This window comes from Ambystoma mexicanum, chromosome 10, assembly GCF_040938575.1.
Source record: "Ambystoma mexicanum isolate Mex_15411 chromosome 10, UKY_AmexF1_1, whole genome shotgun sequence".
Classification (NCBI taxonomy): Eukaryota; Metazoa; Chordata; class Amphibia; order Caudata; family Ambystomatidae; genus Ambystoma; species Ambystoma mexicanum.
In genome coordinates, this window is record NC_090932.1 from 1,159,936,317 (window position 1) to 1,159,960,977 (window position 24,661).

At 45.4% G+C, this 24,661-nt stretch overlaps 2 protein-coding genes across 3 annotated transcripts in view; one reads left to right on the plus strand and one right to left on the minus strand.

Annotated features, from left to right (window-relative positions):
- The window catches only part of CIAO1 (cytosolic iron-sulfur assembly component 1), a 180,234-nt gene extending 171,953 nt beyond the window's left edge, over window positions 1-8,281 (minus strand). Inside the window, exon 1 of the mRNA XM_069619091.1 lies at window positions 8,197-8,281. The gene's annotated coding sequence lies outside the window, so the exon portion shown is untranslated. The remainder of the gene's footprint in view (window positions 1-8,196) is intronic.
- TMEM127 (transmembrane protein 127) lies at window positions 38-24,195 on the plus strand. 2 transcript variants are annotated; one of them, XM_069619095.1, is made up of 3 exons: window positions 38-161; window positions 17,514-17,678; window positions 19,390-19,832. In XM_069619095.1, the coding sequence occupies exons 2-3, from the start codon at window positions 17,522-17,524 to the stop codon at window positions 19,695-19,697; spliced, it is 465 nt and encodes a 154-aa protein (XP_069475196.1). In that variant the 5' UTR covers window positions 38-161; window positions 17,514-17,521; the 3' UTR covers window positions 19,698-19,832. The 2 variants fall into 2 exon arrangements, with proteins under 2 accessions (XP_069475196.1, XP_069475195.1); XM_069619094.1 differs by lacking the exon at window positions 38-161 and adding an exon at window positions 8,291-8,628 and having other exon boundaries at window positions 19,390-24,195.
- The last annotated feature ends 466 nt before the right edge of the window (window positions 24,196-24,661 follow it).

The window sequence follows — 24,661 nt, forward strand, 5'->3', positions numbered from 1 at the left end:
TTAATACAAAACCATGCAAACAATCATTGATGAGTAATGAAAATAGCAGAACAACCTGAAAGTGGTACATAATCAGCGGTTGAAGCGTAAAAAACAGAACTAAGGCTATTCGGACCCCTTGCCCGGGACGACGTAATTTAACAAGAATCGGAGCTCGAAAGGTAACCTTGTTAAAGTATTTGTAATAATGGTATTATTGGTTTTATATACTTAAATTGTTATTTACGACCTTGTGTGTCTGAAAAGGGGACTTTAAAATACCAATCTTGAATAGGCAGGTGTGCCATCTCTCATGTGTCACATGATCACTGCTGCAGCCTGCAGGGGCACAACAAAACCTACATTTGGTGCTGCAAAGGGGGTGGCTAACGTGATGGGAGGGGCCACTTCAGAAACTGGACCAGTAAACTTGGAGGCTCCACCCCCTCTATTTAATCCCAGGGCTGTCTGCATGGGGCACAAGTAAGCCAATATACCAGTGAGACTAACCAAGTGATTGGGTTTAAAGATAACATACACATTTAGTTGCTTTGATAATGTTTATATCCAAGGCCCAGGTATCCAACCTTCCCTCTCCCACAACCCCCATACTAAAATCAGTGCCTCGTCCCAGCATTGCGCATGCGCCGAAAAAAAAAAAAAAACACACACACACACACACACACACACACACACACACACACACACACACACACACACACACACACACACACACACACACACACACACACACACACACACACACACACACACACACACACACACACACACACACACACACACACACACACACACACACACACACACACACACACACACACACACACACACACACACACACACACACACACACACACACACACACACACACACACACACACACACACACACACACACACACACACACACACACACACACACACACACACACACACACACACACACACACACACACACACACACACACACACACACACACACACACACACACACACACACACACACACACACACACACACACACACACACACACACACACACACACACACCCCCCCCCCCCCCCCCCCCCCCCCCCCCCCCCTTAGCAAAAAGTAAATGCACACACCAGCAGCCTCTTCCCCATGGATGCGAGCAAACATTAACAATGTTATGTGTTTTTTCACATCCGTGGGGAAGGGGCTGATGTGTGCATTTGATTTTTAGGCAGAAAGGTGGGGGAAGCCTTTCCTTAAACTAGCAGCTTCACATTGTTGCTGCGTTTGTGCAAATACATTTTTCTGCATGAACACTTTAAAACTTTAGTGCCACCAGTTTCAGGAAAGACTTCCCTCCCTTCTCTGCATAACAAAAAGGAAGTGCGGAAGCCCTGCCCCCCAGCTCACGTCTTGGGTGGTATGGTGTGTGACCGTCCCACATTTGTGGCCCCTTTAAGGGAATGTGTCCCTCCCCTGTGTATTGCCCTTTTAGCATGGGCCATGATTCTGTCATGGCCCAAGCTAATAAAAGGAGCCTCTGCAGACATGTGCACCAGAACGGCTGAAAACTCCCAAAGAGGAACGACTGAGTCTGGGTCTCATTCATTTAGACCTGCAGTCCCACACTGTGTGAGCACGGGACTGCAGGCCATGATGCTGTGGGACTCTCGTGCCAGGGCGGTAGCAGGGGTCTGCATGGTCGTGAGCATGGTTTGCCCTGCCCCCACTCCAGATGGTGCTGATGCCCCATAGCACCCTGGGGCTTGCTGGATGTCCATAGCAGGCCCCAAACCCCAGAGGTACTGGGCCTCCAAGGTGCTAATGCCCATAGCACCATGGGAGCCTGCTGGATGCCCCTAGCAGGCCCCCCAGAACAATGGTGACGAAGAAGATCCCGCTGTCCCTAAAGTTTTTCTTCCTTTTTGTTGTTGAGGAAGAGGAGAAAAAACCCTATGAGGGGCCCTGTCCCGCTGTCCCTCATTCTTCCGCAAAGAAAGGTGGAGGGAGCTTCCTTTGCCGTGAGGGGGGAGCTGTCCCCCGCTGAGGTGAAGTGAGGAGCACAGCGGGACCGCCACTGATACACCCCCTGCCTGCTGGGGTGAGTGATCACCCCCACCTGGAGAGCTGCGGCATCCGTGGACACGTCTGTGGTTGTGCGCCCATGGGAAAGAGACTCAGCATGCTGCCCGAACGTTGTGTTGCCTCACCCAGGCATAAACTAAGGTGCCCGTGTAATCACCAGAGATCTAGTATCTCTTTTCTTTTTTGTAATTTTTTCCCCTTATATCTTGCTGCTAAAAAAATGATATTTTTTCTATCGTGCTCAGGGCATCCCCATTCCTTTGTTTCCAATACCCATTGTTTATATTTGTCTATCCTGTCACAATATAGTGGCAGGGCCCTATGCATGTGTCTTATTGGGGTTTCTTCCCCCATAATTTTGCGCACGTCCCCAATGCGTCATTTAGACCTTACTGCTATGAGGCGCACACTGCTGCTTGTTACACAAAAATACATATCAAAACACTTTTTCCCACACCCCCTTTATTCTTTTCCACTTTGTTTTCACACACACACCGCAACTCATGCACCTTCGTTCTTTTTTTACCACAAAAGACAGCAAGAGAAAATATACAAAAATAATTGACTAAAATCCAGGCCCATTCCTTATACCGAGCCACTACTTTGTTTTCCTTATGTCCTTGTAGTACCACATTGTTCGCTTTTTTCCATGCTGAGGATCCCATTGCTTTAATCGTCATAAAAGAATTCTGCGTGGCACTACCTTCTCAACCTATTATGGCTGAGGATCCTTTACCTCTCAGTCTTTATATGCTGAGGCTCCCGTTTTCCATTATAAAAAGTAGAAAAACAGAAATAGGCGAAAATGTCAATACATAACCCACCTCCTATCCAATCTATACCTTAACACATCACCTGAAATCCTATCCAATCTATACCGTAACACATCACGAAAGGTCCTATTCAATCTATACCTTAATACATCACCAAAAGTCCTATTCAATGTATGTCATTGATCTCGTACCTCATCCATTCACACCAACATACTGTCATACATACATGTCCCCTTGTTGTTATCTCTTCCAAGAATCTACTCACATGTGCATGTTCACTTGAGTTTCCTCTGTTGCGAGGTTCCAATACTGGCCTGACTTTCTCTATGGAGCCACGCCCTGCTTCAGTGAGCAGAGAGGATTTATTTTAAAATGGCTCATTCTAAAACCGCTCAGGAAGCATGTGTTTTTTTATTTGGGGGACCGGTCGCTGTAGATGGGCATGACTCCTTCCTGGTGACTAGGCCTGGGCCTTCGCAAAGTACGGGGGAAAACTGAGATCACGTTGGGATAGTCACCACTTGTAAGGGTGTCCCTAATTACACTCACACCAGAATAAATACACCCCTCTAGGTAAATAAGGCAAAAAGCTGATCTTGTAAGGATAACAAGTTTCATCTTACAAAATGAGGATGGTAGCAAAGGACTCTGCTGCCTGAATGATCTTCTCCTGTCCCTCTTCCGTTCCTTTCTGCCCAGGTGGTGCCAGGCAGGGGTTTATATAGTCCTGTCTTGCTGTAGTAGCGTCACTGGATATGGACCATGGCTTCATCCCACCCAATCCATCCTTCTTCCATATTAGGGATGCTCCAAAGCCTTCTTTTCTTCATTGTCAGTGGTTTTTGTCAGAGCATGCTGTTGTACATTTTGCTACCTTAACACACTGCAGCTCTGCAGACTTTTACAAACCTTGAGGCCTTTTAATACACAATTTTCATTCATTCTATCCATATTTCACTCTTCCTGCTAATGTTATCTGGGCCCTGTAGGTTCCCCCCACACTTAATACATATAATTTGTGCCATTCTGCATTTTGTCGCACAGAACATGTGATTCCTATTTTTAGCCTGCATGGACCATTGACGGACAGTAAACAGCTGGTGAGTTTGTTTGTGTGCAATCAGTGCTAGCCTTAGTAACGAACACTGCGGAGCGCCTGTAGCGAATTTTTAGAATCGCACAGGCTGCATTCTTTCTGGGAATCAGGGGGGAGTTTGACTCATATACCGCACTACACTTTAGAATGCCTAGGATCTGACATTACAAATCTATCCAGCTAATAGTTAATTGCACCTTATATTTAAACAATAACTGCCTTCTTCAGTGCCTGCCCATTTCTGTGTATGTGATTATATTTGCATGAGAGAGCCTTCCCATTGCCCCTCATCTCCCCTAGTACATTATAGCGCCTAAAAGAGGTCTTGCCTAACTCTAAAGTGCTTGGGGCTACGGGAGGACCCTGGTTCCTTCCCAACACCCGCTACATCCTGCATAAGCCCCCCTGCGGTATCTGCCTGGGAGATAGTGAGCTGCCCCCCGCTGGGAAGGAGGTGCAGCCTCGCCCACAACCGTAATGGTATCCTGCAGGTGGGGAGGCAAGATTGCAAGCCCTGCAGCGTCCGCCACTCATGTGTCTTGTTTGCTGCCGTGGGAGGGAGAAAGTGCTCGGCTCCACCACCGGAGCTCCAAATGTAAATGAAGGGAGGATGCGCGGCCCGCCTGAATAAAAGGAGAAGGAGGGAGGTGAATGACAACCCCCCAGCAAGTAGCAGCAGTGCATCCTTGCGCTCTCGTGTGCCGGCAGTCCCGACATATATACCCGGGCCACCAGCGGCGAAAAGAATGAAGCGCTCCATGTCAGAGCGATGAAACATTAATACTGTGGCTGCCCACAGCTATGTGTAATCAGCCGAAGCCCAGCCATACACTCCTGCCCGTGCTGGCGGCCCCCCACAGTAATCCTGGGCTGCCTGGAGGTGAAAGGTAATACACTCCATGTAAGAGGTGGAGTAAGAAAATGTAAGTGGCTCCCTGCACATCCCAGGCCTTCGGTGGCACTGTGTACGTGCTCCCGACACCGGAGTGAAGAAAACAAATATATATACACCAATGGCCCCAAAAAGATAGCAGACCTTCGTGGTCATCGGCAGTGAGTCCATAAGGTGGTCATCGGCAGTGAGTCCCTTCCATACTATAATAGGTCAGAGCTCTCCACTATGCCCATAAGAATGTGTTGCCGCCCGCGCTCATTATGAAGAAAGCAGGCCCTATGCCAATGACGATGTACACCGGCATCTGTTGTCTGGCACTGTCCCTGCATTCACAGGCCTAGTGGCAGTGACCATCAAAGAAAAAAAAAAGAAAAGACAAAGCTGAATGTCCTTGCCTGTGATCCCGGGCTGCACCTGCGGTGACATATAAAGAACTCTGTATTTATGCTATGCAGAGATTGTATTGCTCCGATACGGAGCAACAGAATAGCAATGCTTCAGCTGTCCATATTTTAACGACAGCATAGCCTACGATCATAGCTGTGCTGATAACCCTTCTTGCAGGTTTCCTGGGCCAAGAGGCGGTGAGGTGTCAAGAGGAAAACGGAGTGACTGGAGCTGTCAACACTCCATGTCGACGAGGTGCAGTTAAATAAAGCAGATGGCCCTGTGAAGTTACTGGGCCCTGCAACATGGGAAAAGAGAAAATGCCCTCTGATTGTAGATTGACAACTGGAATGAGTGCTTACCAAGGCAGTCCTCTAGCTCTGCCTGGGGGAGCTGGATAAAAGAACCTGGTGCACACGTGCATCCTTGCGATTGGGAAGGACAGATGACATTCTGGGGGGCTGACTGTTGCTAAGGAGATAGCAGCAGGTGAAAGAGAACACTGACAAGAAGGTGGGGCCCGACGAAGGAGGAGCAATCTTGCTATGCCCCTGCACTTGGGTGTTTAGAATGTTATGCTCTGACTATAAAGACACCACGAGCAATAGCCAGCGCGCACCAATATATTGGCGAAACCTCAGTACCTTGCGATCGCCTGTGTTTTCTGAATGCCACTATCTTTGGCTAACACTTAAACACCTGGTGACGAGAGTGTGAACGCAATGATGGCAAGAAAGACATTCAAGAGCAGTCAAGCTCTGATATTCGCCAATATGGCATACAGTACCATACAAGCACAAAGTCTGGCTTGTACCTACAGCGCTCCAGGTATCAGCGTGAACTGACGTCTGTTAAGATCCAGCAGCGCTCGAGTCCCTCCGAGTGGAAAATCGTGTGAATGAAACAAGAACAGTCCCCTGAAGAGAAAAGGAAGAATTGAACTAGCACATATCCAGGGCAGTAACATCTGAGGGTTACAGCCCAACGTTGGGTGCTGGTGCGCCCTCTATGGCTGGCAGTGTTCTGCCAACGACCCAGCCACCAGTGTTGCCCTGCCTGCCATACCATCCCAGGACTAGGCCGATGTGGTTTCGGATACGAATTGCTGCCAGCCCCTAAATTGGGACATCACCACTGCAACGGTACTGCCAGGAGAAAGAAGTGGACTGCCATCCTGCCACCAGGATAGGTTTGCTTCCTGCCCTGCCAGTGACCATGTCTGCCTGAACCTACAATGCTAGTGCTACCCCTATACCTCAGGCTGTGGACGGTGAATGCAAAGAAGAGTAAAATGAGTAGAAGGTGAACCTAGTGTGCCGGGAGTGGGTGTCAGTGTTTATTGAGGAAGGAAAATGAAAAAGCTGCCAACCATAGCCTGAAATGTAGCTCTGGCCTGGGGGAGTAGAAAATGGGCCACACACCCTGTCACCTGTGTCAGGACAACCAACGTCTCGCTGCTCAAGCTCACTACCCAGAAGAAGTGCTACGAGCAAGAGAGGGTTGTAGCTCTGTATGAGTGCTTGTGTACCCTCCAGTCCACGACAGTGAAGAAACACCCCTGCCCTGTCATGTGGCACGGCCGGGACGCCCTGCTACCTACGTCTCACTGACCGCCCAACATCAAGGGACTGACGAAGCCTGTCCCTGGCGAAGCCTGGACGCCCTGCTATCCGCGTCTCGCTTACTGCCCAACATCAAGGGACTAAGCTGATGTGGACCCTGGGGCCCACCAGGTGCGGCTTTACCGGTCTTTGAACTGTAACATCAACAGACCTGGACCGGTGGGAATTACTACCCTGAACGGACACTGGAACAAAGTGAACGGGTCTCCTGCAATCCTGCAAGTGCTCAGAGAGGACGCAGTCACCATGTGTTTAAATGCTGGGGGCCTGCATTGGTCCCAGTTAAATGGATGTGAAGCTGTATTCCTGTACGTTTGTAGGCATGCTTCAAATGATGCCAGCATCTAGTAATGGTGTCATTCAGTGGTGGAAGTTCCACTGGCCCCGGGTTAATAAAGGGTTTTTGAAGTATGTGGTTGAACTGCCAACATTTTCACCGGCAATTCGCCAACCGCGACTGTCACCTGCGGGTTATGTGTTGATATGTGTTGTATGTCTATAACTATGTGAGCCCCATGTGTGTAGCAGTGACCTAGCCTATTTGTTGTTGGTCCTACGATTCTGAAGTAGCCTAAGTAATGTCATTCTGTAACGGGGGGAGGGGATTGTTTATGTTTTAGTAACATTTGTTTGTTTGTTATGGAAAAGGAGGAGTGTGGTGTGTGACCCTCCCAAGTGTGTTGCCCCTTTAGGGGAATGAGTCCCTCCCCTGTGTATTACCCTTTTAACATGGGCCATGACTGTGTCATGGCCCAAGCTAATAAAAGGAGCCTCTGCAGACATGTACACCAGAACGGCTGCAGACTCCCAAAGAGGAACGACTGAGTCTGAGTCTCATTCATTTAGGCCTGCAGGCCCACACGGTGAGAGCATGGGCCTGCAGGCCATGATGCCGTGGGACTCTCATGCCAGGAAGGTGGCAGAGGTCTGCATGGTCGTGGGCATGGTTTGCCCTGCCCTCACTCCAGATGGTGCTGATGCCCCATAGCACCCTGGGTCTGGCTGGATGTCCATAGCAGGCCCCAACCCCCAGAGGCACTGGGCCTCAATGGTGCTGATGCCAATAGCAGCATGGTGGGGGCCTGCTGGATACCCCTAGCATGCCCCCCACAACAGGTGGTGTGGCGGGTGGCTGGAGCCTGATTAGCTCAATGGTGTTGCACTGCTGTATAGGCTTCAATTTTACCCAGTGACACTCTTTAGAGCCCTATCAAGCTGTAATTTAATGGCAATCACAATATGTTTAAGCTATGTTTGTAGTTTTTGTGCAAATGGCGACTAAAGATAATACTAATAAACGTGTTCTAAAGAGATCTGTGTGTCAAATAGGATGTTATTTAATTAATTGGCAAACAAGCAACTGAACCTGCGAAAGATATGCTGCCAGCGGTCATATTGACGTTTCATTGTCTCTCAGCCAGATCCCGGAAAAGCCGGCGCGCACTGACGACGTGACGTAAATGGATTGCGGAAGAGCCTACACGTAATACGACTTGTTTTAGCCAGGGTCGGGAAGGCTTGAAAGCTGGAAGTGCTATCCGAGTCGTTGTTGTTCTCTTTGGCTGTGCTCACAGGGTCGTCATGCAGGGGTCGGCCCCCCCAGCTCGCCGGCCACCCCGGGCTCCCAAACAGGCGGAACGCAGTCTGGCATCGGCTCTTCCAGGAGCCTTATCAGTCACCGCGCTGTGTACCGCCCTGGCTGAGCCTGCCTGGCTAAGATTGCATGGAGGGAGCTGCGGGCGGCCCGAACTCGGACTAAGCGATGTACTAGGACCGCTGGACGAGGCTTTGCTACGGGGTGAGCGACTGGTTAGGCGGGTCCATGGGCGCACTGTGGGTATTGGTATTTCGTACGTTGCAGGAGGGGGTTCACGTAGCCCTCCTCTCCCCCACCATACACACTGGTTTGTAAAGCGTTACTCTGGAAGTATTGTCACATTCATCAGTGGGATCGTCCTTCCCTAGCCATCTCCCTTAAAATATCGATCATTTCTTTTAATAGGACCACATTCCACAAACACTGCTCTTCACGTTTAACAAACAAGCTGGGCTGTATGTAGGATCGTTGTTTTGTCCTCCCTTTTGGTTCCCCCTCCTTGTCTTGTTGCGCCTAGAAACACTTGTGTACAGGCTCATTAAATGCCATATCTTATGGCTACAAGGAGACTGGGAGGAGCCGAATGTGGTGGGGCAATTGGGCAAAGTCCTTTAAATGATTTTTATATTGTATAGCGTAAAGGGCATTATGGCCCTGTAGGGGGCTATAATACAGAAGACGAGCCTGAAAAACAACCAGTAACAGTACAAGCATGTAGATGCTGGCAAAATGGGCTAGGTCTTAATAGTTATTTGAAACGGGAGCTATCCGGAACCGAACCTCCCTAAAACATTACGGAAGCTAATTCCTAGTTCAAACGCATTGTACTGAGCAGTTTTTTCAACAAGCTGATTTCATATTAAACCCGAGAGGAACTGGAAGTCAACGTTGAGTTAAAATCTGGCGGTATATACAATTTCAAGTTCTCTTAAGGGTTCTGGGCATACCTGCCTACATTTAAAAAAAGAAAGACGCGGCGATGGACGTCAGGAAACGCCCCGCCCACATATTGCTAGACTCCGCCCACTTATGCCGACGACGAGCCAAATACTGTGGTGAGTAATAAAGGCAAAACAATTCATAGTCCAAGACTCATACAAGAAACGTCAACAATAAAATATGGTAATGGAGAAAAAGTAAAATATGCAGAAATGCTTTTAACACCCAAAGGATTCTGTTAGAAGGGTTTCAGTTTTTTTTTTTTTAGACTTGGAGCAACTCTGCAACTTCTGAATCCAGAACAATGTCTGGTTATGAGGAAACGCGGCTGTGGGGCGTATTGACAATTTGTTGGTAGTGGTAACTATCTCTTGTTTTACCAGTCCGCAACATTCCAAGTTTCAATCCTGAAACTCTTTTAGCAGCTGCTTTTGCCTTGAGGAAAGTTCATCCACCTCTGCTTCCATCTACTCTGATTGCTCTCCCAGAATTGTGAAACCGCATCCCCTGCAGGAGGCGCGTTAACGAAAATAATTCTAATAACTCTTCTCGATGCATTCAGCGTTGTCCTGCATTTTCTCTTTGAGGAGCCCTGTGCTATGCCCTGATGCCAGAATGCAGGTCACCTGTGCATGCGCTGTATTTTCTGTATCCTGAATTCTCCTCAACTGAGCATGTGCCGCATTTTCTGTTCCCGAGAGCCTTGAAGTACCCTAAGATTTGTAAAAGTGCTGTACGACAACTAATATGGCATATCATGCTGTACCTGGGTCTCCGCCCACACCTTAATGTTTTTGGCCACAAGCAGTCTGTGGTCAATCATATGTAGGTGTGGAGTTGCTGGGACATTAAATCCAGAGCCTACTCGCTCTTCCCCGGAGAAGAGCATGGAAACCCAGAGTCTCTGGGCTAAACCCGGAGACTAGGCAGGTATGGTTCTGTGGTCATATATGCTTTTATGGGCGATGGTACCAATTTTGATCTTTATTGTGGCTTGGATCACGAGCTAGTGAAAATCACTTTAACCTGATGAGAAGCGTTTGTATACGTTCTGTTTTTGCAACGCCTGCAGCCTCTCTACATTCTATTCTTGGTTGCTGCCATATCAATGACATTAGAATGATCCAATGAGATGTTGCTACTTGCTTATGTAGGGATGGATCTGTTTGAATAGGCGTATGCATTAGCGTGTATTAATAAGGGGTGTCCTATCAAGATGGGTATGAAACGTGATGGCCAAAGTTTCTGATTATGGCAATAATCAATAGAACCTGTGAGACTAGTACAGAGGACAAGTGGTGGCTGGACTAAACCGTAGACTTGCAACAAGGTGCAATTGCTACAAGTTCAGTGTTGCTGCTATTTAGGCTCAACCCGTTTCTCTGCACCCATTCCTTAACCAGCCTTTGTGTAATTTATTCTCTATCAAAAGCAGTCTCCCGTGAGTGTCGGATGCAGGGTTCGAAATTTAGGGGAGCTGGGAGATATTTAGCTCCGGCGTGTAGCCTAGAAAAGCCTGGTTATCTTGAAACCAATAGCTACCAGGAGCTAGATTTGGCTCGCCAGGCCAACTGATGCGAACAAACACACCTATGTGAATTTAACTTTGTGCATTTGGAGCAATCTGTAAATAAACATTAGGGCTCATGCATATGACATTTGAAGCACAAGGGTCATACATAAGTTTGCATTTTATGTGGAAGTTAGATTTTCAGATAGCTATGTAATAGCTCCTCGTTCCCCATTTCAAGTTCCTGGCCACATGTTAATTCTAGATACCCAGGCGCTGCTAGCTCCTGCTTATCCAATCTTAATTTCGATCCATGCAGATGTATTGGCAATAATATCCCATGTCAAAGCTGCATGGAAGATCTTGATATGGTTTAGTATATACAATAAACAGTAGGACGGAAAAAGACTGACCCCCAAACTGCATAGGTCTGGTGGGCTGAGTAGATCTATCCTTTAGGCTGACTACATTTGTTTTGTTTATTATTTAAATTGTGCACCCCACCCTGAGGTATCTGGGAGCCTTACAAGAATGTGCATGTTCATGGTTACAGAAAAGATATTACACAAAATATTTACAACAGAGGAATCTGGCAGGAATAGGTTGTATACACAATAATTGCATACAGAGGAGTGTGTCAAGAATACAGTAACACACTTTAAGCAAGAGGCGAGGTATATACATACAGAGCAAGGTAGTACAGTATAGGGATACTATACTGTACTACCTGGCTACTAAGGGGTGATATGTACATATGGGCGCGGGAAGAAGGTAGGGTCTAAACGGGTGTGTCTTTGGAGATCAACCACAGTTTGGTTTCTTTTCTGAATTTGTAGAAGGATTGGTCTGTGCGTAGTGTGGGGGAGGGAGTTCCAGGGTTGGGCAGCCATCACTGGGAAGCTGCTATCCACCGCTCTTTTACCTTTGTATCTTGGCGCCGTAAGGCGGCCAGTGTTAGTCGTCCTGGTTGGTCTGGTGGGGTTGTTTTTGATAAATGTTTCTGCCAAGTATTGAGAGCGGAGTTATTAACCCATTTATAGGTAAGGGAAGCTGTTTTGAGCTGGATTCTTTCTTGGATAGAGAGCCAGTTGTTCTGTCTAGTTGTTGAGATATGTTGCCATCTGGGGATGCCCAAGGCAGTTGTGAGAGCATTATTCTGCAACATTTGCAGTTCATTATTAATGGATTTACTTGCTCCTAAATAAAGGGCATTACAGTAGTCCATTTTAGATGATTCTATCTTCGAAAAAGAATTGAAACAGCTTATTTCACCCCTTGCCACGGTTTCAACCTCTGTAAGGTGGTCAGTGGTGTCAAAGGTTGCAGGTAGATTCATCATAAATGTTAAAGGTATTTGTACCGTGCACCATCACCAACGGAATTGGTCCCCAGGCGCTCTGGCGGATCTGCAAACAATAAGGTGGGATGGGTTAGTAAGGTGGAGAAGGGAGTAGATAGTGAGAGGAGTGGTGTTCTGTTGGCAGCTTCAACTCGGTATACACCGGGTGCTGAGGTTTGGTGCAGGTATTTGATCGGTGCCAGTCCGCGTGTGCTGTTGCTCCGGGTTATGTGTTGTTGCAGTGTTGTGAAGTGCGTGCGGCTTGTGGTGTGAGAGATGGTTGTGTGAGTTTTTGGGTTAGATAGCTATGCAGAGTTTGGGTTATATTGGTTAGTGGGTTACCTGACCTTTAGCCTGTTAACATTCACAGTTTTGTCTAAGTGTGGCACTTGTTGGTCTTCACAATCCTATCTAGATGCAGCACGGGCTGGTGTTCACAGTTCTAAGTGTGGCACATGTTAACATTCAAGTTTCATCTATGCGTGGGCATGCTTTCCTTCAATCAAAGTCCTATCTAGATGCGACGCAGGCTAATGTACAGGGTTCTAAGTGTGGACATGCTAATATTCACAATTCTATCGCATGCTAATATTATGGCAGTCTGTTATTGGGAGGTAAGATGGAGTGGCAGGGCTTTCTGGAGTCTAGTGTTTGCTCTACTCCCCCACCCATAACACACTCACAGTTTCGTTGGTGTCTGTTAGCTGCTGGCTTCACCTGCGGACAAATCTTGGAGCTGCCAATGTAGGAGACGTCCTTGGCCTTGGGGTCCTTAGCCACGGGCTGCCGGGCAGAGGGCTGCCCTGGGAGGGTTTATATGTGGCCAAGAGACCAATCAGGGTGCCGGGGGAGGGTTGGGAGGTGGGATTGGGCTGGGGAAGGAGGGTCGGACGGAGGAAGGGGACTGGAGCGCCGAGCGCCCTAAAAGCCATTTTCAAACACTTTTACAGTGTTTGAAATAGTTGAGGCCATCTGGGGACTAAACTCACTGTGGGCTGCATCTTCCAGAGTGATCGCAAGAAGTGAGTTGGACAGTTATCCGTGCTCCAACGTAGCTACCCTCTAACGTTGATTAATTTGATTTCAGTACACGTCCAGTCCTAAAGCCGGATCGCTGTTTACCTAGGAAGAAGCCAGTTAGACTCCAACATTAACTGAAGTTTTAATGTGGTGACTTTCTTCAAGTTTTTTCTTAAGAAAGGGGCGTTGGCTTTTTGTTTACTGCCATGACCCTCGTATAGCTTTCTGTTTCTTGTCCTAATCTTTAGAGCGCTCTTAACATGTCGGAACACTAATCTTATTTTCAACGTTACCAATTTACCTAATTTTGTGTGGAGGAAATATCTAGAAAATGACTTATCTAAGCTGACTCCCTTAAGCAGCTCCTGGCTTTTTAACAGACTTTGTTTTCTGAAACTTGTAGTTTAGTTGTCCTTTTGTGCCTACTCCGAGCATGTAAATCACAGTTGGCTGAATAACCAAGAATTTTTAATTGGTTAGGACACAGGTTCATTTGCCAGTCAAGAGCTAAATGAAAAGCTGTTTTTGTTTTGATAAGTCCAATTCGTTCAGAAGAATTCAGCACTGTAACTACTTACATGAGGTTTCCTCCCTCTGTTTGTACTCGTGGGGTGACCCAGTAAATCCATTTTTAAGTGAAATTTAGATTCCCTGCCTGTATAATTCTCTACTGTCCTGTTAGCTTGCACATAGATGTGAGGCGACAGAGGAAAAGAGGCATGGATGGGAGAAGTTTAGAACATCTGCGTTCTGACCTTTTTCTACTCCCACCATCACTCTAATCACCTCCATTTAACCTCCCCTTTCCTCATTGCATCTCCCACTTGCTCCTAAGCCACCTCCACCTCTCAACGGTAAACTCATGTTTTCCACTCAAAGTTCTTTAAAAAGGCCTGGGAGCCCCTCTACTGAGAATGAACACAGCCAAATAACCTGTTATCTGTGAAGGTGCCCACTCTGGAGGGTCTACAATCACATTTTAGCTCACTGTACCGTTCAAAAAGGAGAACATAATAGTCTGGTCTCGCCCATTTAGGCGGTGCAGCACCGAAATGCTAGGCAATTCTCCTCAGAACAAGAGTACCAAGAGCAACCCCAGACACATGTTTCGGCCTAGTTGGTCCTCAGCAGTGAGGTGAAGCTGTACATCTGAGCACAGTGAACAAGGGGTCAATGTCCGTATTAACCTGGGTAAGTACAGGTGAAACCCCAAGTTCTGAAAAGTTCTGGGAGACCCTCTATCGAGAATGAACACAGATAAATAACCTCTGATCTCGGACGGAGTCCTCTCTGGAGGGTCTACAATCGCGCTTTAGTTCACTGTACCTTTCAGAGGAGAAATATCCGTCTGCATATTGGTTTGGCCCCACCTTTCTCCTCTGTGAAAGGTAAAGTGAGCTAAAACGTGGTTGTAGACCCTCCCAAGTGGGCACCTTCCCAGAGAACAGGTTATTTGGCCGTGTTTGTTCTCGGTATAGTGGCTCCCAGACCTTTTTTTAAAATGATTTATTATTTATTTCACTCAACATTTTTATTATCAGAAACCTTTTTTCGTGTTAGAAAAACCATCTAGAATTCTTGACCTGTTATTTCCTTTTGAGTTTCACATTAGGGGATCATGCCTACTGAAAAAGGGTTATTGGTCAAGCATGACTGTAATAAGAGAACCTGGCGTGTCCATTGATGTCATTTCATTGTTCCACGCGTTTCACCAATTGTTAAAATGTTTATGCTTGTCCTATTTGATAGTCACATTTTTCTGGCTGTGTTATTTGCCAATCACTGACAGGCGAGATTGTTGAATTGTTTCTGTGCAATTTGTTATCCGCTGTTAATTTTCTGTTTCACTTCCTGAAAAAATATAGTCCTATAAGTCTGTCAGGACAACAAATCACATTGTGAAAACTAGTTAATTCAATTTCCATCATACAAATTTATATCATTACATTGTTTTTGTCATATTATGCATCATGTCGGACTCAGCATCTAAGCACAGGACCAGGTATTGAACCCATGCTGCTTGGTGCTATCTTCTTTCAAAGTCCAGTGCAATTCCCCTTCGCTATCCTCCCAGCTGATGTAGCACCTTCGTAGCAGTCCTAAAATTAGCATTTGCCACTTCTTTTGGCGAGCAAAAATTGACTTTTGGCAAGTAAGAAATGGTGTGCTGTGTATGTACGTGTACAGAGCTGAGAGGCCCAGTGACATTTTATGCTTGGGTAGTCACTGCCAACTTAACTTTCACCCCTGAAATGTGTTCAGTTCTTGCGAAATGTTAATCATCCATACTTCCATTTATCAAGTAGCATCTAACACTAATAAGTATCTACTTGCTTTTAGTTGTCGAAGAGTACGAAAAGAAGTAGGGGAACTATGTTCTCTACTGGACTGCTCCACACAAACTCCATCGCCACGCCCCCTCCCAGGCACTCTACAAACCCCCCCCCCCCCTCCCAAAATGCCCCTGCTGTTTAAGGGAACAGTGCAGTGCACTGAAAGTGCAAGTTTCAACTACTTCCTAGATATTTTTTAAAACGGAACCATTCTGGATTTGTTTCTTTTTCAAACAGAAGTAAAGGAACAGTAATACTTAATTAAAAAAAAGTAGAGCATCGCTGCTTCCGCCAACTTCGACCACTGCTTGCTGTATGCTGTTGGATAATTCAGTAAATGTTTACTCTAAAGTGAGTTTGAAACGCACATAGCTGTCTCATTTTATTTCCTCATTTTGCGCAGTTGTAAAGACGCGGGTATGTTTATTTTTCTACAATACAGAAACACGTGGCAAGTGACATCAGAAATTCAAACTTGCCTACTTTGAGACACGTCTAGCTTTTCAATGGACAGCTCTTTGCATTCGGAGACTTTTAGTTCATTTCTCATTAGTATGCAGATGGGAACCAGACAACTAATGCGTGTCTATCCCAGATCCAAATGGTTACCCAGTTTCCCAATACACACACTTGAGGCCCCGAAGGATATTATTGCATTTTTTTTTGTCTCGTTTAAAAAAAAGCCCAATTTCCAAAACAAAAAAATCTTTGCTATGGGAAGGTCTTTCTTGGTGCAGATTGTCCTTGCAGCCACCAACAGCAATGCATGATTCCAGTCTTAATAAGTGGTTCACAACGGTTGTCGATCGCATTGAACCAAACAGGAAAGTTTTAGGCTTCAGTGCTGGAAACCTATTGAATATCTGTTGCATTGTTGGAGTATATCCTCTTTCTTTCAGTTATTTGGAGATTTGCTAGTAAACAAAAAAATCTACAGGAAACCTACATTTTCTCCAGGCCTAGATATACAACCAATGAAAGGCCAGTTGGTCCAAGAAAGGATGCACTAAGTAGTCTGTAGCAAAGTGGAACACAAGCCCAAAGGTAATCGAAATTGGGAGAGCTGGTAATGCTTTTTTGAAGATGGCGAGAAGCAGCAAAGTAAGACACAAGCCTATCAGTAGGGCTACAAAACATGCCAGAGTGGTATTGCAGTCTCCACTATAGGTGGCCGAGGCTTTCCCCACAATAACACTGTAGAAGATGAAGTCTCCAAGTCTTAAGTAAACGTGGATACAAAACCCCATGTTTGCAAGCTACAGCCCGCATGAATATTAGAAAACGTATATTTTGAATAAATCGTTTTCGAAAAAGTAGGCTTCGGTCAAATTGCATTCAGTTTCTTATACGGAAATTTGCGTGTGTAGCCAGCTTTTTTGGTTGCATTGTGCTACCTTTTTGGGGTGGGGGGAGGGGGGTTGTAAAGGTGTCCTCACATCTGTTCCTTGCATGGGATGTGTTAAGAACAAGCTTGGCAAAGCCAATAGGTTTGGCTTTGTATATGCATTTTCCAGTTACTGTCATATCCCCAGGCATTCACACCATTTGATGTCGGGCAAATGCCTATCCCGTGCCTACAAATAACCCAAAACTGCTGCCTTTACCAATGCTTGTTTTACTTACCTATTCAGAAGTGTTATATTTCTTTTAATTCTTGTTATGGAAAAACGTTCCCTTATTGTGTTATAGTGTACAGAGTTGCACTTGACAGCACAGAAACGACGGCCCATTTAAGTGGTCCATAGAAAGTTACAGGGACACCCTGTTGCCTAACTGTGTGACGGTTCCTCTGAGCCCTTCAACACAGTGCAGAGAGAAACCATCCTGGCCTTAGGGAGATCATCCGGCTGACTTGCTATCTCGTGTTGGGTGTGCTATTCTCTTTGTATGCTGTCCCATCATTCTTAACTAACTATTTTCTCTCTTTTCCCCCTCCCTCCTATAGAGTTCTGTATGAACCCACAGACCGTTTTGCTGCTTCGTGTCATCGCTGCTTTCTGTTTCCTTGGCATCGTTTGCAGCCTCTCAGCATTTTTATTGGATGTATTTGGACCCAAGCACCCGGCTCTGAAAATAACACGACGCTATGCCTTCGCCCACATTCTTACAGGTATGCCGAGTCTGTCAGTAGCTGAGGCCAGAGAAGTCTGTTGGGCCAAGAATATTGGACTAGTGTGGCTGTACTTAAAAGCAGTGAAAAACTGATGTTCTGTCTTGTTCCCAGTAGCTCTCCTTCCGGGTTGGAATCTTGTCCCTACGTGTTGGCTGCATTACCTGCATCTCTTTTGGCCCTGTTGCATGTGACGTTGCACAGGGCATCTTAGCTCTCTAGTAGTGTCTGCACAACCTCCAGGACTATAGTCAATGTCTCAGTTTACTTGATGTCCCTTAGGGCTTTAAGTGGGGTAAGAAATTGAAGGGGGAGGGCCTCATTTGAGGGCGTGGCTTGCATGATGGCCGTGGCCTGAAAAATGCAGAAAGCATAGTAAGGTACGCAAACACACATGTAAACGTATGTATGCATTTATATATTTGTCTGCATACTTTTACTATGGTTTGTGTACTTCAGGATGTTTTGACAAGTACACAAACCATAGTAATGTATGCATGCAAATATATAGTATTTATATGCATACCTTTCTATGGGTTGTGTACTTTTCAAGCCTTCTCTTTCAAACAATATGTAACTTTGTCCATCGGCAACGCTTTATAAAACATGGCATGAATTGTGCATTTTTCAAGCCATCTTTTATAAACCTCGAAATGCAGTCCCCAGGTTCGACAAGGGTTAAAGACGCCTCAGTGACCTGGAGAGGAGGTGGGGAAACAAAAGGACAGTAACTTCCTATGGTGAACCCTTGCGTAAGGGGTCACCATAGGAAGTTACAGTGACTGACGGAAGTGCCAGCCAGACACTGGCTGGCACTTCTGTCAGCTTGCCTGACTTAATGGCGGGTGCATCCCTCATCGCGGTTGCGGCTGTGGCGGATATTGTGTCCCGCCGTGGTGTGGTGGGACCAGGGCCCCCGGCTCGGCCACACTTTTTTTTTTGTTGCTCTGAACACCGACCCTGTCTCTGTGGCCACTGGGATATCCATCCATGCCAAAGACACCAAACCTGCGTTCAAGTTTAGTTTTCCTGCCTTGTTCGCAATTGAGAACTATTTTGTGGTGTGGGGGCTGTTATTGGCGAGTTCAGTGATATTTTCTACAGACTTTTTTGGTGTCAAAGGGTTCACTCTACTGACAAGTCTAGGCTCTCTGAGACTACTATCGTGCTGATTTAACACAGTGTAAAACCATATTCACCCAAGTAGTATAGTGGAGTGTTTGATGGCATGCTTTGCAATTAAGGCTGCAGAAACCAGCTGAAGCTACTTCTTGCGCACAAGAAGACTGCAAAGTTAGCTAGCTGTTTTTAAAGATCGAACTTGGCCCATCTGAATTTAAGCTTTCATCAAGAGGGGATACACATATTGGTAAGCATTCTGTTCTCGGGTATGAAAGCTGCATGTAAGGCGTGTTTGCACCTAAGGATGGTTTATCAATGCATCTTTGCAGAAGATCAGTTTGGTTTTGGATTACGTTTAACCCTAAACACTGACCGCATGCAAATCTGCATTCATTTGCCATTTTCAGAGGTTCTGTTTCCCACCCAACATGCTAGTGGTCTAAGCAGGAGTGTCCAGTAAACGTGAAACTATCCTATTATTCAGCAGTACCGTTATGATTTAGTGCATGGCATAGCACAGGTGATGGCATGCTGCTCTATGGTGTGTTTTATGTATGTAGTGATGTTTTACATGTCTTCTTTATCTTAGTCTTGCAGTGTGCTACAGTCATTGGCTTCTGTTACTGGGCCTCTGAGCTGATCCTGGCCCTCCAGCAGCAGCACAAGAAGTACCATGGCTCCCAGGTCTATGTAACCTTCGCTGTCAGCTTTTACTTGGTAGCTGGAGCAGGAGGTGCCTCCATCCTGGCCACAGCTGCCAACCTACTACGGCACTACCCAACGGAGGAGGAGGAGCAAGCTCTTGAATTGTTATCTGAAATGGAAGAGAATGAGCCGTTTCCTGCGGAGTATGAAGTGGTCAACCAGTTCCAGCCACCCCCTGCTTATACGCCATGACACACACTTATGGTCACCCTGAAGAGATGGTCAGTCAGGAGCTTTCACAGTGTATTCTATAGAAGTGCTGCTTTCAAGGAATATGGAGGAATGGTAGATGCACTCCCCTTTTGGACACATGTCTGCAGCATCTTTACTCCAAGCACTTAGCAGCCGTCTTCGGAGGGTCCCCTCATCTGAGGCGAAAGACAGCTTTTCTTGTATCCCTTCTCTGCCGAATCCCTGGCTGGAGTTAATTTTTATTACTCGATGGACTTTGTTTTGTGATTGTTTAGTTACATCATTTGTGGGGGTTTTGTCATTGAACGACACAAGCGGCTGGTTCCTTGTCCCCTGAACTTTGTCTGGTAAACTTGGGTTTTTGTCTAGCACATACCCATGTCTGAACTCGATGTACTAAGTCCTGTTTTATACTCCTGTAACAAAAAAAAGTTGAATTATGTGTTCTGCTTGGATGCCTTTGGTCCGTATTGGTGTCCACTTCTGTATCTGCAGACTAGCTTTGTTTTGACACACTTGTCCACTGAGCGCTAATCAACATGTTATTGGCTACCTCTGATGGGCTTTTATTCCAGTGGCTTGTCAGTTGTCCTCTGGCACTCTTGTATGACTGCTCCTTTGTTCACCTTAGTGCTACTGTTTTGGTACGTATGGCTTTCTACATATTTTATCTTTTGTACAGAAGCTAATGTGATAAATACTCATGCCCGTCTGTTGACTATCAGGTTTTTGACAGCTTCTTCCCCATATCAACTTGACATACATTCAGTAGTGGTGTGTATGTAATTGTGTACTGTGTTGGTTTGTCCTCTCCTCGCCACCTGCCCCTACATGTTAGAGACTCCTCTTTGAGTTTCTTGTGCATTCTCCTCACTGGCTTCATCTTCCAGTGCTCACTTACGTATGACTGTTGCTGATGCATGTGAGAATTATTTCTGTTCTAATCTTTATCCCCAGCAATTGCCCCATAATTTGTAAGGCCTTGAGAGGCTAAACTCTGCTGTACGCTCCACTTTGGTTAAGGTCACTTTTTGGTTTGATGCATAGAAAGACAGAACACACTTTAAAAACAAGTGGTCTTAAGTCTTGTCCGTCTGTGAAACTGGTTTGATTGATAGGTGCCTAGTTGCTTGGAGCAAGCAGCTGGTGTCATGTAAGCTGGTCTCTTGGAAGGGAGCTTCTGTTGAGCTTATACAGGCTTCTGTGGGAGTCCTCCAGATGAGCTTGAGCAGGCATTCCACTGACTATATATCATGGCAAGTGCAGAAAGTCAGCTGCACTAGCAAACTGTATCTCGAGGTGGAGTCTTGAGAATTGATCTACCTACCTGTTACAGAAGGTTGTGCCTGAGCAGAAATACCCTGATAATGATCGCTAAGAATACCAGTTTAAACGGTGTACATCCTCTTTCCCTGTTACTTTTGAAATCCTCATAGACATAATGGAAAAACCAAAATTGCTCACCCCTACAGCCCAAACCGCTGGATGAATTTGCATTTGCGGCAGCTTTGTCCTGAAAGTGTGCCTTTGCAAATTTGGTGTAAATCCATCCAGTAGATATTTTTGAAATGGCCAAAAAGTAGATTGACATTTTCTTTTGATATCTGCGTCTGGTCTGCAGACTCGCTTCCTAATTCGGTGTCTGCGGATGACTCTGGGCCAATTAGGAAGTCGCCTTTTGAAATAGTCGGCATGTTGGATTTGTGAACTGCACCAGTAGTCTGCGCGTGAACATCGTCGTAAAAACATAACTAATGAGACAATTTCTGGGTAGGTGAGGGATAGCTATGGTTATAAAAAGCCAAATAATCGGGTGTGTTTTTTTTTTTCTTCTCTGAAGTCTGCGAACTTAAATGTTCAAGGACATCCATGCATATTTCTACATTATAGGGTGGGTGAAAGATCAGTCTTTGGATGGTCCCATTCAATGAAACTGCATGAAATTTCGCAATATCATTTTAGATCTAACTTTGAATGCTTCTGCAAGGTTTGGTGCTGTTTCGCTTTTGTCAGGATGGGGAAAAATTAGAGGGGGTGTCTCCACATTTTTACATGGCTTATAACTTTGGTGCTGTTTGACGAATCTGCACAAAAGTTTGCAAAAATATTATAGCCCAATCTTGTATGTTTGTGCAAAGTTTTCATGGATTTTGTTACGTTTGGGCTAAATGATATGACTATTTTTTGTACATACATTATGACACTTTTCAAAAAATAAAACGTGGCTGGATTTGCAGCAAAGTTGTACGAGGAGCATTGGCAAGGACCTGAAAGCATGGTTTCGCAAATGTGTCCGTGTTTTATTTTTTTGAAAAGTGTCCTGATGTAGGTACAAATAATAGTGAAATACCGATGACTGAGGTATAGCCTGTGGCCATGGCCAGTTGCCAGATTGTCTAGGTCATGGATCTGTGACCGGGACGATCTGGCTACTGGCCATAACCAGAAGAGATCAGCAATGGAGTTAAAGTGGGCATGCCCACCAGAAACCGGCTATGTGGTAAACGTTTTTCGAAATCGGGATAGGTTTGAATGGGGGTGTGGGGGGGAAATCTGCTTGTGGCTACAGCCCGAAGTTCTGGATGGGACTGCAGCAGACTTGCGCGAGGAGAATTCAGCAAGGACCTGAAAGCATGGTTTTGCAAATCTGTCCTGTGTTTTACAAAACATATTGATTTAACTCTGGTGCCTTGGCAGTGGCCTTGGCCCTGAGCAAGGACAAACGTTTACTCTGATTTGCTTATTGGGGCATGCGGCATGGGCTTTGGCCATGTCCCATGGATTGTGGAGACAAGCCATGGCTTCAAGCCATGAGCACTGGCCATTGGTCACAATATGAGGGTATAGTGGACACTGAACTAGATGCAGGGTAGGTGCAGTGGATAACAGGAGTGGTTTAGTGGGGCTGCGGGTCATGGTCAAGCCTCATGCCTAAGGTAATTTAACCATGACTTGCATGCGCTGCTGATGACGACCAACATCTGTATGTGTTGCAAAAAATGTTTGTTAAATGAGGTTTATAGTTCTTTCATATGTGTTAAAAGAGGAATTATTATTTAACTTTTTGTACAGTGATGTAACATCACTAATAAAAAAAAAAACTATGAAATTCACTTAAAAATGTTGTTAAAAGGAACTTCTGGTTAAGTTGCACTAAAAAAGAAAAACTTATCCAATTCAGTGAAAAAAAAAAACTTGGTCAAAGGTATGTTATGGTTAAGTTGCAGTAACAAAAACCTATGAAAGTCAGTTAAAAACCTTTGTTAAAGGGACAATATGGTTACAAGTAAAAATCGAAAAACCCCAAGAAATTCACCATTTATGGTAAGCTACGCAACCATAACTCTTGCCACCGCCATGCAATGCTAACACTAAGCAAACACTAACACCCAGGACATCAAAGATGACAGTACAAATGACATCACTGATATCACATATCTGGGGTGGCTGTTTTTTTGTTCAGTGACATTATTAATATTAAGCTGAGGACTTCATGTGGTTATACTACATTGAAACCATGATACACATAATATAAAGGTACTGTGCATGTAGAGCTTGACCGTGTGAAATATTCTGAAGTTGTTTTCCCTATGGTTTGCCTTGAGGTCATAATGAGCATACGTAGTACAAGAAGCGGGTCCCATGCAGATAATGCATTTCTCAAGAATATGATATGCTTAGACTTATCAATGTACCTAAGCATACCATCTTAAGAATACTTTAGTTCTATGGTCCATACTGCATTTATTGTTTCTCTTTGTATTATTTGGATGCTGTAGTCACACACACATTCTGTACAAGGTTTTTTTTCTTCAATAAGCACCTTTTTGTAACATGTTTATGTTTTGTGCTTGTAACGCCCCGTAGCCTGCAGGCATCAGGGTGCACATATTAAGGACGGAGACAACTAGTAATGCCAACAAACACCTAAAAGGGATGAGTAGCTTATTAAAAGGCTACTGGTCACCTTGGCATTAGCACCCTGATGTGGGGGGGTGGGAGACAGCCAATCTGGTGTCCAGGAACACTGGCTGAAACTGGCGATCTCAGCCCACTTTCCATGCTGCCTGACGGTGCATTGTTACACAGTAGGTAATATATGTGATGTCATTGATTAAGTTATCTCTGATGTCCTGGGTGTTTGTGCTAGCAGTGCATGGCGGTGGCGTGAGTTATGGTTTCGTAGCTTACCATAACTGGTGAATTTCTTGAGTTTTTTTATTTTACTTGTAACCATAACATCCCTTTTTAACAAAGCGTTTTCACTGAATATATTTTATATACCCTTTGCAACAAACCTGACTTGTTATCCGCCTCGCAGCAATATCTTCACACTTTTCTTTTTGTCATGATTTTCCTTGAACTACTGTTGTTTTTTGAATGACCTTTTGCAATGGCTGTGAGATCCATGTTTACGCTAGTATTCCTTTTATGCCAAGAAAGGCAGACATTTGAATTTTGCAGCCATAATTTATTATAAAATGTGTATTCTGTGAAACCGAACGTGTGGTTAATAAGTAACAGCATTTCTCAAAGCCATTAATCCAACTGTTAGGACAAGGTGCGCAGCCTCCTTGAGAAACTGATCACCTTCTCTACTACATCATTGGTCCTGCATGTTGTCTATATTTTTGTTTTGTAAATCACTGGGTTGTAGTTGGGATGTTCTGCAGTGCCTTTGGAAGAAGTCTCTGCTAGGGATTAATTCAGTCAAAAGGATCAAACCGTGGTACTGCAGTATACGCTCTTAGTACAGAGTGACTACATTCCTTGAATGCAGTAAAATAAAAAAGTAGAACAATTGTTTGCAGATTATCATGTCGCCCAAAGAAGTGCAAAATCAAGAAGGTGTTTTAGGGGGCTAGGGTTGGATAGTTATGGCATGAGGAGCAGCAGTCGTATAGAGTTGGAGGGACATGCATGATGGGGGGAATCTATTCGGTCGGAATCTGGGACTACTGGGC

What these genes read in the sequence shown, in the direction of transcription:
- TMEM127 (XM_069619094.1), top strand. Translation starts at nt 8,412, where the DNA reads ATGCAGGGGTCGGCCCCCCCAGCTCGCCGGCCACCCCGGGCTCCCAAA. An exon ending in GGACGAGGCTTTGCTACGGG is followed by an intron (nt 8,629 to 17,513) that starts GTGAGCGACTGG and finishes TCCCTCCTATAG; the next exon opens with AGTTCTGTATGAACCCACAG. An exon ending in CTTCGCCCACATTCTTACAG is followed by an intron (nt 17,679 to 19,389) that starts GTATGCCGAGTC and finishes TCTTTATCTTAG; the next exon opens with TCTTGCAGTGTGCTACAGTC.